Source organism: Perca flavescens, chromosome 12 (genome assembly GCF_004354835.1).
Source record: "Perca flavescens isolate YP-PL-M2 chromosome 12, PFLA_1.0, whole genome shotgun sequence".
In the NCBI taxonomy this organism is placed as follows: Eukaryota; Metazoa; Chordata; class Actinopteri; order Perciformes; family Percidae; genus Perca; species Perca flavescens.
Window position 1 is genome coordinate 23,117,286 of NC_041342.1, and position 12,080 is coordinate 23,129,365.

Sequence of the window (12,080 nt, forward strand, 5' to 3'; positions counted from 1 at the left end):
TTTTTAACCAAACACCAAATGTGTGCTGAGCTTCACACATGATTCAATGGCTCTCTTGTAAAAAAGTAATTGCCACAGTGAAATTCTAGAAAAATATTACTATATGTAACAGCTTGCATACGCAGTTAATACTTGATTCTTAGCTGTATTGAATAAACTGGAGGAGGAAATAAAAAAATCGGACCTTCAAATTTCATTCAGTGACTTTTGAGCCGTCCTTGCTATCAAGTAATTCATAAAGCCATTGTATGCAGCACAATCAAATCTAACTACCTCTGCTTTCTTTTTTGTGTGCCAACCTTGTGCCAGCTGCTTTGACCTAGTTTAAAATGAGAGTGGTTGTGTTTTTACATCTTCTTTCATTCTCTTGATGCTTTTAGATCACTCTGCCTCAAAATTAAACAGGCACGCTGTTTAATTTCAATGTCCTCTCTCACTCCTGTGCTAGATCCTTATGGGACATCTCAGAATCCCAGTTCACAGCATTAATCCTCTCTGCACACATATTTCATATCCCTGCAGAAGAGCTTACCGTGTGTGATGTTGTGACTCTTTGATTCCCCTTTTCACTTTTGACAACATCTGATAAGGATTCAGAAGGGATGGAAAAGAGCTGAGTACAAGAGACCAGATAAAATGAAGATTATGAATATATCCATTTTCCACACCTATGTGCCACCCATATTTATACACCTTTATCAAATATCATAAGCCATTCCACTGCACTTACCCCCTTTTCAAAAATATTTTACAGTCAATGAGGCTAAATCTGATTTTGACTTTTTTAAATGACCAATTGGGTGAACATAATGTCTCTACCTCTTCTGTGATTGGCTGCATTTGACCACTAGCTTGTTTTCTTTGTCTCCCAGGGCTGAATGAGTGTATGATCAACAACGGTGGCTGCTCCCATGTCTGCATGGACCGACCAATTGGCTTTGAGTGCCAGTGCCCCGCTGGCTACCAGCTACTGGACAAAAAGACTTGTGGTGGTAAATAAAGAAACTTTAGATAGACAGGCAGATATATAAAAACATGAGTGGCAGGTCGGCTGCTGACCAAGCTACTTTGATTGTCAGCGTGTACGTGTGTTGTATTGCTTTGGGCAGCTCTCAGCTCTCTGTCTGTCTTTGTATAATGTGCCCAGCCTGTCACTCTGACAGGGAAACTAGCACAGTCATACTATCTCTCTAATACACACATATATACTCTGTCCTTCACACCCTTCCCCATCCTTTTAACACTGTTTCCACATCACACCCAAGGAAAAAGCCTAAGATCTGCTGGAAGTCAACAGGGACACGCCCTGTCTCCCTGTCTCCCTGTCTCTTCTTTTCTCCCATTAACTGAATGACAACATGTCTGTGTGTTTCTCCAGCACTTTCAGTTATATATAATATGCATTATAACTCACCCATCCATCTGTTTATTCTCAAAAATGTATTGCTATATTAACATTTTGGAAATTAAGTTGCCATTCTTATATAGTGCAGCACTCAAGGGTAATTTAGTCACTGTCTGACTCTGTCTGACTGGGTCTATCTCTCTCTGTTTTTCAGTCGATTGATAACCTCATATCCCTCTTCTCCCTGCAGACATTGATGAGTGTGAGAACCCTGATGCTTGTAGCCAGATCTGCATCAACTACAAGGGAGATTTTAAATGTGAATGCTATGAAGGCTATGAGATGGACCCTGTTACTAAGACCTGCAAGGCAGAAGGTGAGTCGCAATGCTCAATTATCAACAATGCAAGGTGTCTGGGACTGTGGGATTTCCTATTTTGAGGCTGAAAATGAGAATAAGCGATTAGTCAAAATCTAGACATGGATCCGAAAGGATGCCTGAGATTCTGAATGTGTTGTGATTATACTTCTTGTTCCTGCAAAATAGGGTGAATATATTATTTTGTTCCTTTATTATTTATGCAGTTTATAACTTACATAGTTGCTGTTGTAAAGATACATTTTCCTCCTAATTCACAAAGCGCACAAATGTGTTGTAGTGTTAATAACAAGACTTTCTCTCAGATATTGCGCTGCCTCATTAGTGCAACACTTCACTCTCAGCTTTTGTGCCACAGTATCAAAACCCTCCTCATGTCATAATCGCATCTTTCTTCTATTAGGTTCTTATCCTTGTTCTGCACTTGCTTGTGTATATGACATAATTGCTAAATTATATTTTTTTTAAAAGCAAGCATCACTTAGGCAACCACTCAGTTTCTCCCAGGCCAAATCTGTCCTCCAGTGTCCTGTCACATTAGACAGTTTCATGAGTGACGGACTGATGTGTGCAACCATGCTGAACACTTATAATTAGGTATAGTAACTCTTCAGAGGTACCTGGCTGAGTCACTGTGGAGGCTAATTACATCAAATGGAAACTGGTTAGGTGTGTTGACAGTTGTCGGACTAGTGGAGAAGTAAACTGCTAAGTGGCCAATTCAATTTCTTTGACCTCTAACCATGGCCAAAAGCTATTAGCAAGAGGCGTACACAGAGAGGCCAGTTTATGTTTTCACTTCATTTCCCCAAAAATGTTCATTATTTAATTGGCAGGAAACAGTGAGTCAAATGAATTGTGGTGATTTAGTCCCTGTGGCTGTCAAATGCTGTGATTTCATTTCCCTCAATTAAGCTGAGCTGATATCAAAGCTCAGCACTCCCATGTGTGCGTTTGCATTTGTACACACTGGATATGTGTTTGGATTTTATCTGCCCCCCTGCCTCTGTCTGCACTTGTGTATTTCTCTGTGCATGACTGCCCAGTGTGTTTGGTATCAGTTCATCATGGCCAGGAGAGAACTGTGTCTGGCTGTGTGTCAAAAGCAGCGGAAGCAGAATCACAGCGAATGCAGCAGTTCCACTGCTTGGTTTTGCAGCAATGAAACCTACTGCTGCTGTGACAGCCCATTAAACCAGCAGGGGACCCTTTTCCCATTTAGAGGGGTTGGAAATGTTGTCACTGTAATGGCCAGTTTTGGGGGCCACTTAATCTGACCAGCACTGTCATCATTCAGACTTTGTGCTTGAGAGGAAGGAAAAGGAAGGAAGAGGGGATGTGCAGGGGTACGATACTACAATGAGGCTATGACACAGACTGTCAAAAGGGAAACTGAGGCGAGGGAGCCATTAATGAGAGAATAGCATATCTGCCTCTGGAGATAACTGGCTGCAGCTGTCATCCTATTACTATGCAAAGTCAGAAATAGATAGGCCTAATATAGATGTTACAAGACAAAGGTGGGCTGTGGTTGCCAGCTAAAAGTGATAAAACCTTCCCTGCAGGCAGCTATTACCCATTTGGCGTTTTCCTGCCAGAATTATAAGGAAATAAACATGAATGCATGATAATATATTCCTCTACGCCCCCTGTTCAGATTTGGGGCTAATTAAAATGCATCCTGAGTGACCTAATCACAAGTGGACAGCTCTAAAAATAGGTGCAAGTGCATACAAAATGAAACAAGGGCACACTGTGGTGTAGATGCTCAGTGCTAATACCTATGTGTGCTAATACTGTAGCATGACAAAGCTACCAAACACAGTCTATACCTGACCTGAAGACACATAAACTATCTATTGTGTGTCTCTCTATGGCAATGTTGTCGGTCAGTCTACCGCTTTGGTGCAGACTGAAAAATATCTCTTCAACGTCTGTAAATAATGTACACAGGCATGTTTGGTCTCCAGAGGATGAAGCTACACGCCTTTAGTGATCCGCTGACTTTTCCTCTAGCGCCACAGTTTTAGTTTTTAGTGACAAAGGGATGGATTGCAATGACTTTTTGTACAGACATCCATGCTTTCTTTTGAAGATGAATCATAAAGCCTTTTGTTGATGCCCTAACTTCCTCCTCTAGTGCCACCAGGAGGTTAAACTATTATATAGCTCATGTCCCCCTTTAGGATAAATCCTAAATCCTAACCCTAACCCAGACATCTTGTTGTAGCTAGTAGCAGTCACAGTTTCCCTACTGATAAATCAAAGGGGAGTGGGAAATGTAAAATCTAATCGCAAGTGATCACATGGGGTGTGTGTGTGTGTGTGTGTGTGTGTGTGTGTGTGTGTGTGTGTGTGTGTGTGTGTGTGTGTGTGTGTGTGTGTGTGTGTGTGTGCGTGTGCGTATCTATTTAGTTCTACCATCTGTGTGAAAGTTGACAGCTTGCTGTTTAAAGAGGTTCTGCCGATTGCTAAGGTACTACTGATCTATATTTGCAGGAGAAAATAATAAAGTGTGTACAACTTAATGATGCATGCAGACACACTGATCAATACAACCATTCAGCATTTTTTAATGAAGGATTATTATCCCCGCACTCTTGATAGAGGAGGATATTGAGCTGTATTACACAAGCTTTTTTGTGTTATCGGTTTAAAAAAATGACATTTAGAGTATCGACTTTGGGGCTACAAATATGCAGCAGCACTTTAAGCCGCAATGTTTTTTGACACTGAGGCTTCACCGCAGTGTTATTACTGTAGAGCAATGTCTACATCATCTCCTGACACACAGCATTTCCCATCATGGTCAACCGTCTTATCCAGCACACAAACATTTCCATGCTGTGCTGAAAAAAACAATCTCTCAGGCTTATAGGGATCTTCTTTTTTTATGTCCTTCATTTTCAGCAGAATAATGCTGTATGTTTTGGGTTATATTATTGACACACATGCAGGTACAGCCATTACTTCTTATTTCTAATCCAATCTAAATCCAGACCATGTTTGCTCAGAATGTCTTTAGTGGTTAATTCGGCTAAAGGTTAAAAAAAATGTATTACACTATAGTAGCTTGCTAAATTTGAATCCTATAAGGGGTGCTGTGCATAGAGCTCCTAGACAAGAGAAGTTTTCTAATAGGAGATAATGGCTTGGACCCCTCTTCTGGCCCTTTACCAAATTATCAAAGCTGATTTGACTAGCCATTATAACTCCACTTACTAATAAAATATTCCTCTTACTAATGTATTCATCCTGTTACAACCCCTTTTCTAAATTGCTATGGCCTGTGACTGTGATTGTAAAATATAGCTGGCTAACTCATCCATACTAAGGCAAGTTCACACAGGCATTTGCAAATGTTGTCCCATTTTTACAAAAACAGGGCATTAAATATCCTTTGCTTTGTGTGCAGGGAAGAGCCCTTACTTGCTGTTCACCAACCGGCATGAGATCCGCCGCATCGACCTGGTGAAGAGGGACTACAGCCAGGTGGTGTCCACCCAGAAGAACGCTGTGGCTCTGGATCTGGACGTGGCCAACAACCGTGTCTTCTGGTGCGATCGCTTTCACCGGAAAATCTACAGGTGATCTTGAATTTGGAAAAAAAAGATGATTTTACATTTTTGAATTTAGATTTGAAGTTTATTTGTAAGCAAAGTTATGTTTACATCTACTGTTTCTCACCGAAACGCATGTGTGTTTCCTTGAGGCCAGTTATGTCATGTCTTACATTGCAGCATGCTTCAAACATTTTGACTAACCGTAAGTGTTCATAATCTTTAACGTGTACTTTTTTATACTATTTTTAAAGTTACCAAGAATGTTATACTTCTGATTTTAAACTAAACAATCTAAATGTGACATTACAGATACTTGATATGACAAATATTATATTGTTGCACCCTGACATGTTCCTGTATTTGATTTACTGAGCATCTCCTTGTTCAGTCTTTTGACGTTTTTGAAATTGAATCAACTGAGTTGATGGCTTTCTATTGTTACCCCAACTACATTTTGTCCCCAGAGTGTATTCTAATTGGAGCAGCATTCTTTTCATAAAATGGATGTTAAAGATAAAAGATCTCTGGGGAAAGTAAGATTGAAATTCTTGTTCGGGAGCACAGCTGCCTGACCCTCACCTCACACCTCTGCCGGGGCCAAATCATTAGCGAGCAGGGCAGCCCTTAGGCCTTGTCTATTCTAATAAGTGGTCCACCTAAGAAGGATGCCAACCCCCGGATGAACTTGCTTAGCGCATGGCCCAAGGCAACAGCTTGTATACCGGTCCCATTCTCCACTCTGCAGTTGCTTTACACCAGAGTGGAGATCGGAGAGTGGTGATAAACTATCAATTGGCTATTCACTTGTCCTGCCAATGCCTGTATGTGCTCATGTATCCACTTTATGTCAGCTCACCATTTTATCCAATTCATGTGCCAAAAAGACTTTTTTTTTGCTTTAGACAAACATAAAAGCCATTTAATGATAGCATCATTCCTTCATTCATTCACTTATAGTTACAGTCAACTACTTTTTGGTAAAAGTTTGAAAATGCTTAATGGAATGACTAGTATAAAACTAATTATCACAAAAAATTGCGCCCCACCAGGCAGTCAACATCCACTACACATTGATTTTGCACTAATGGCTAGCTTGCTGTAGAGAATGACTTACATATTGTCCTCCCCTCGAAATACTCCCTGCTCCTTCTCTCCCCTTACCACCCTCCCCCTTCCTCTGCAGTGCCTTCATCCATGAGGCCAGTGACCCCTCTCAGCAGGTGCCGCTGCTGGAATCTCTCCTGCAGACCCCTGTGGGTCTGGCTCTGGACTGGCTCCAACACAACCTGTACTGGACCGACTCCGGCGACAAATCCATCTCTGTGGCCTCAGTGGACGCCACCAAGAGACGCGTCCTCATTAACACGGACCTAAGTGAACCCCGGGCCATAGCGCTGGATCCCCACCACGGGTAAGGACTGGAGGATGGGATGTGTGATCCTTGTTCAGGAACACGAAATGCCTTGAAACCAAGCATTTGCCACATTATGTAATAAACCCAATATTGAAGATACAAATGACAGGATCAATAATTACGGTCGTTAAACAGTTATCTCTATTGGTCATTATAATGCTAGCATCCACTGACCTATACAATTTCTAATGAATGCTAATTACTCAACTGTATGCTATGAATTTACATAACAATTTACAGTATGTCAGCAAAAAATAGTGTCAGGCTGAGTTTATATGGGTCCCCCTCCTCTGCTTCATATCTCTTTGAATATGCTGACACACACTATACTGATATAGTTTTTTATTGAAGATGATGTTCCATGACCCCAGATAAAGATTTGTTAAGTGATTTCAGCCCGGGACCCAGGAAATTAATAAACATAATCCTCCTCTGAGACCACATCTCATGATAAACATAAGAGAAACCATCTTGCTGTATGTGGGAATCCAGAGTAACAAGCCTGTGACCCATTTAGCATTCTGACTCAATAGTGTTTCAGAATTTCTGTCCCAGATGAACGCTCTTAATCTAGGAAGCTATAGGAATGTGTGCCAGCGTGTGCTTCTGCAGCTTTTGTGTTCTGGTGATGCAAACCCAGATGAAAACAGACAGACACAAAAATAAACAAAAATAAACAGGAACATAGCCTTAATCGAGGCATTGACACAGTGGCATCTTCTGCACATTACAGACCCAATCATAACTGCTCAACAGGAATCCAGCAAACACAAATTTCTTACTCTGACACTAAATGACAATTTTGTCTTTGCAAGAAAATTCACTTGATGTCAGTAATGAACATTTACATAGAAGTGAGTTTGCTGCTGTGATTGTTGACTGATATTGCCAAATAACCATTAAAACAATAACATCTTTTTACATTCGGTGGTTTGAACATATGGGGGGTGGGTTTGTTTACAACTACCACAAATCACAGCCATTGTTGCAGAGCACTGATGATGTACAAAGTATTGAAGTTGAATTGAATACACTGATCTAATTCTTTCATAATGGGCTGCTTAAGAGTTGTCTTGAATACATCTGGAAAGCAGAGGTGGTGGTGGCGCAGTGGATATGACACATGCCTTTGGTACATGTATCTATGTATGTACCCACTGCGATACATCAACCAATGTGTCCCTGAACAAGACACTTAACCCCTAGTTGCTCCAGAGGTGTGCGACCTTTGACATATATAGCAATTGTAAGTCACTTTGGATAAAAGCGTCAGCTAAATGACGTGTAATGTAATGCAACGCTTCACTCAACACACACAATTTGTACGAAAGATAATACTGTTACTGCATTGCTGGTCTTTTGACTTGTGTTGTGATTTCATGGTGCTGAACGGACAGCTCCCACAGAGTGCACACTACTCAGATCTGTTGATTTGCTGCAGTTGTCTTTGTTTGTCACTAACATGTTTTTGTAATATACTGTACCTAGTTGTTATTATTAACATACGTTTCAATTTCTGTCCCCCCTTCAAATCCACAGTTCCACAAATTTCACAGGTGCTACATCGATTTGGAGTCAGTGTTGCCTCTGCTAATAGTGTTCAGTATTAGAAAATAATCCTTTTATCAGCTGCCGTTTAAAAAAAAAAAAGACATTTCCTTATTGTTTGCAGTTTTATATAGGATTGTTCTACAAATGGCTGTATATTGCATAGGCAATTTTTGCTGACTGACTTGTTAGTACCTAAAAATGTGGCATAAAATTAGTAAATCAACCCCCTGGTGTCTGGAAGCAGTTTCTTTTTCTTCGTCTAATTTTTTTCTTGTTCCAGACAAACTAGTTGATGGGAAAGTGTCTCAGTGCCTGTTTAGTTTGAAGAAAGGAAGCCATATCATTATAAACAGTATAATGCTTGTGCAGTATAAGACAGTCCCTCCAGAAAAACGCGATTATGCGATTGCGTAATTCAATGCATAATCAGGCAAAGTCCGCATATTTATGCGGGGGCTGCATTTTTTTCAAATACGCCGCACTTTTGCCGCATAAATTGCCAATTTCCGTGTAAATTTTTTTGTTGCAAAACAGTCACATATAACTTAGCAGAAAGTTGAAAAATGTTGCCATGGGAACGTTATGAAGTGACGTAATTACACGACATGAACATTATGGAAAAGCAAGGTGTTTTTTCTGTTTTTTCTCTTTTTCATCAAACTGCAGTATTTGCAAGTTCCCGCAATTTCATCGCATAAAATTGCATAAATATCCTGCTTATTCCATCGCATTTTTTATGATAAGATTGTTACCTTTACATGTCCTGCTGACTGCAGCAGCACTACAGTACATGAACACTCCATTTTACCATAATAGGTATGCTTCCTTTGTTCAATCCAGCTTTATGTACTGGTCAGACTGGGGCACACGAGCCAAGATAGAGAAGGCCGGGATGAATGGAGTGGACCGACAGGTGCTGGTGGCTGACAACATTGAATGGCCCAATGGCATCACACTAGGTGAGAGGAGAACAGTTGTTTTTTCAACTCAAAGTAAGTAAAGGACAAAAGTAATTGAAATCATAAGGGTAATGTTTAATGATAATGGCAAAAATTGATTAATAAAATGATCACAGTTGCTTTTAAAATGACATGTGAAGTGTTTGAGAAGTTAGATATTGGCACAGTGAAACTTGCGGAGGTGTAATCGTGAGAATCTGACATTTTAAAACAATCAATATCACCTAAAAGGATTTGTCGGTCAGAGTGCAAGAGTGCTTACCGCAAAGACAATCAATTTCTACTCAACTTGAAAGTCTGATCCACCTGTGTGTGTGTGTGTGTGTGTGTGTGTGTGTGTGTGTGTGTGTGTGTGTGTGTGTGTGTGTATGTATGTGTGTTTCTCAGATGTAGCCAACAGGCGTCTGTACTGGGTGGATTCCAAGTTGCACCTTATAGCCAGTGTGGACCTGAACGGAGCTCACCGCAGAACACACATGTCGTCCGCAGAGAGACTGGGACACCCCTATGCACTGGCTGTTTTTGAGGTTTGTGTGCAACTGATTTTTAATGATTTGTGGCTGTTGTCCATGGTATCACCCGGCCTCCCACATCTCATCATATCTACATCTCTCTCATTAGCATCACAGGGGCCTGCAGTGTGACTGGGAGTCTGAATGTAATGACTGTTAAATTAAATTGTGTGTGTGTGTGTGTGTGTGTGTGTGTGTGTGTGTGTGTGTGTGTGTGTGTGTGTGTGTGTGTGTGTGTGTGTGTGTGTGTGTGTCCTTGTGTTGTCTGTTTTCACTTGTGGGATTGACTGGCTGAGCATAGTAAACAGAAGGCAGCTATAGGGAGTATAGAGCAGCCTAAAGCAACCCACACACTCATCAGCAAATCTGCTGCCTCGTGGCTTCTATATTGTGTGTTTATGCCTGTGTGCGAGCATGCTTTTGCTTACACACACATGTCTGGCTTGTCCCTGTTGTTGCCACTGCAGCAAAGTCCCAGCCAGTTTCAGATCACCCAAATGGCCTATTCCCCTGTGGGACTCCTCTCAAGGGGAACTGGTCTCAGTGGGAACACAGATACAGATTTCATTCAGCAGCAGACCAGATTTACAAGCATGGATTTGTTAAAAAATATCCACTTGGGTTCCAATTACATTTGTTGTGCGAAGGGGTCAAAACACCAACACTGGATTCAAATGTCCTTATTTTTACAGTAGAAAGTAAAGAATCCTCAACTCTGCAGACCTGATCTAAAAAGCAGAGGTGGAGGAGAATTCTGTTCCAAAGTAACCAGTAACTGTCAAATCAATGTAGTGAAGTAAAAAATACTATATTTCCCTCTGAAATGTAAGATGGGTATAAAGTAGCAACTAGTCAACTAAAGTTGAAGTACCTAAAATGTTTTAAGGCTCTTTCACATCTACCTCGTTTGGTCCGGACTTTTGGACTTTTCAGTTTGATCCATTCCAAAATTACAGGTGTGAAACCTCCCCCGGATCAAACAGCCGAAATTTGGTCCCACAAAAAGAAGTAGCCTCGATCAAACTGAAACACGGTCCAGTTTGTTTCTAGTGTGAAAGCATTTTTTGGATGGTTCGGACTTTGTGGCCAAATACAGGAAGTTCTGGCAGGCTATCATTGTGTTATAAGAGAAGCGTAGCTTCTTTAAGGAATAGCTCAGTGCTTAGTGTGTATGTAATGTGTGGTTGAGCAAGAGAATGACGTGAATGCGCTTAGAGCAGACAGCTGTCGGCAATCAGAGAATAAATTAGCAGTTTATTTGTTAAGTGGTAGTAAATGTACTTTGTAGGTTCCACTTTGTCTCTGAATAAATGCTGCAGCTCCTCAAAACCCAAGTAAATTTCCTGTGTCTTGCTTCTAAACAACGCAACAAAACTAAAATAGCTGTGGTAGCATGGGGAGAGCAGGAGTCAGTTGGAAAAAACTCACAAAAATTCCGACCCCAGAGAGAGAGGATAATAGGAGAGGAAACGAGAGTAAGGGGAAGCCCGTATCGGGAGACATGGCTCGTGTATGTGATGACGACAGGACTTAATTATGTCATGTATAGATCTTTAGTGCACTTGCATAACCAAAACTAACCGGATCAAATGTATACAATGTAACAAAAACATGAACCTTTGTCTGGACCATGGTTTGGACTTTCAGGTGTGAAAAGGCCCTTAAATCCAGTACGCGAGTAAAATGGATTACAGTTGCAGTACATTCCACCACTCTCTTGTTTCTTGCACAGTTTTAACCTTTAAAAATGAAAATACTAACAGAGGTAAGCTGTCCAAAGCATCACCTTGTGGATTTTTCCAGCCTGCAGGTAGCACTGTACTCACAGAAACAATGATAAATTCCCTCTGGTGTAATACATAATCGATCCGGGGCTTCTCTGCTCTCTGCCCTGCTGTGGCAACAAGGTGACCTTCTTGTTCAGGATGTTGAACATTCACCGGCCCCGTGTTATTGAGTGGAGCTTGTTGTAGTGTACATCACATTACCATCTCTTTCTGACTCAACGACTGACTGACTCAACACAAACACACACACACACATAGACACTCGTGTGGCAAGGCCTATTGTCTCGCTGGAGATTAGCCTTTAGTTTCTAAGGCAACCGCAGAAAATGTCTTTTTAAACTGTTGAGGGAAAGAACGGGGGAAACAAAGCAATCAAATCACTTAATAAACAAGCATGGTTAAACTTTTTCCTTTGAGCTACGATATTTTGATCTAAAGAAGATGTGTTTTAATCATTTAAGACCAATAAAAAAATCCACATGATAGATCAAATCTTCTTCCACAATAAGAAGTCACACCTCCATTTATTGCCGATTACTGCGTACTGTTGCACTTGAATTGAATTAAAAC

General features: G+C 40.9%; 1 protein-coding gene across 3 annotated transcripts in view; it reads left to right on the forward strand.

The window, feature by feature from the left end:
* LOC114565061 (low-density lipoprotein receptor-related protein 8) overlaps window positions 1-12,080 on the forward strand; it is a 76,903-nt gene that overhangs the window by 57,613 nt on the left and 7,210 nt on the right. For all 3 annotated transcript variants that reach the window (XM_028592879.1, XM_028592880.1, XM_028592881.1), the window contains 6 exons: window positions 873-992; window positions 1,596-1,721; window positions 5,140-5,311; window positions 6,471-6,698; window positions 9,093-9,211; window positions 9,599-9,738. In XM_028592879.1, the coding sequence (XP_028448680.1) occupies window positions 873-992; window positions 1,596-1,721; window positions 5,140-5,311; window positions 6,471-6,698; window positions 9,093-9,211; window positions 9,599-9,738 (905 nt within the window). The remainder of the gene's footprint in view (window positions 1-872; window positions 993-1,595; window positions 1,722-5,139; window positions 5,312-6,470; window positions 6,699-9,092; window positions 9,212-9,598; window positions 9,739-12,080) is intronic.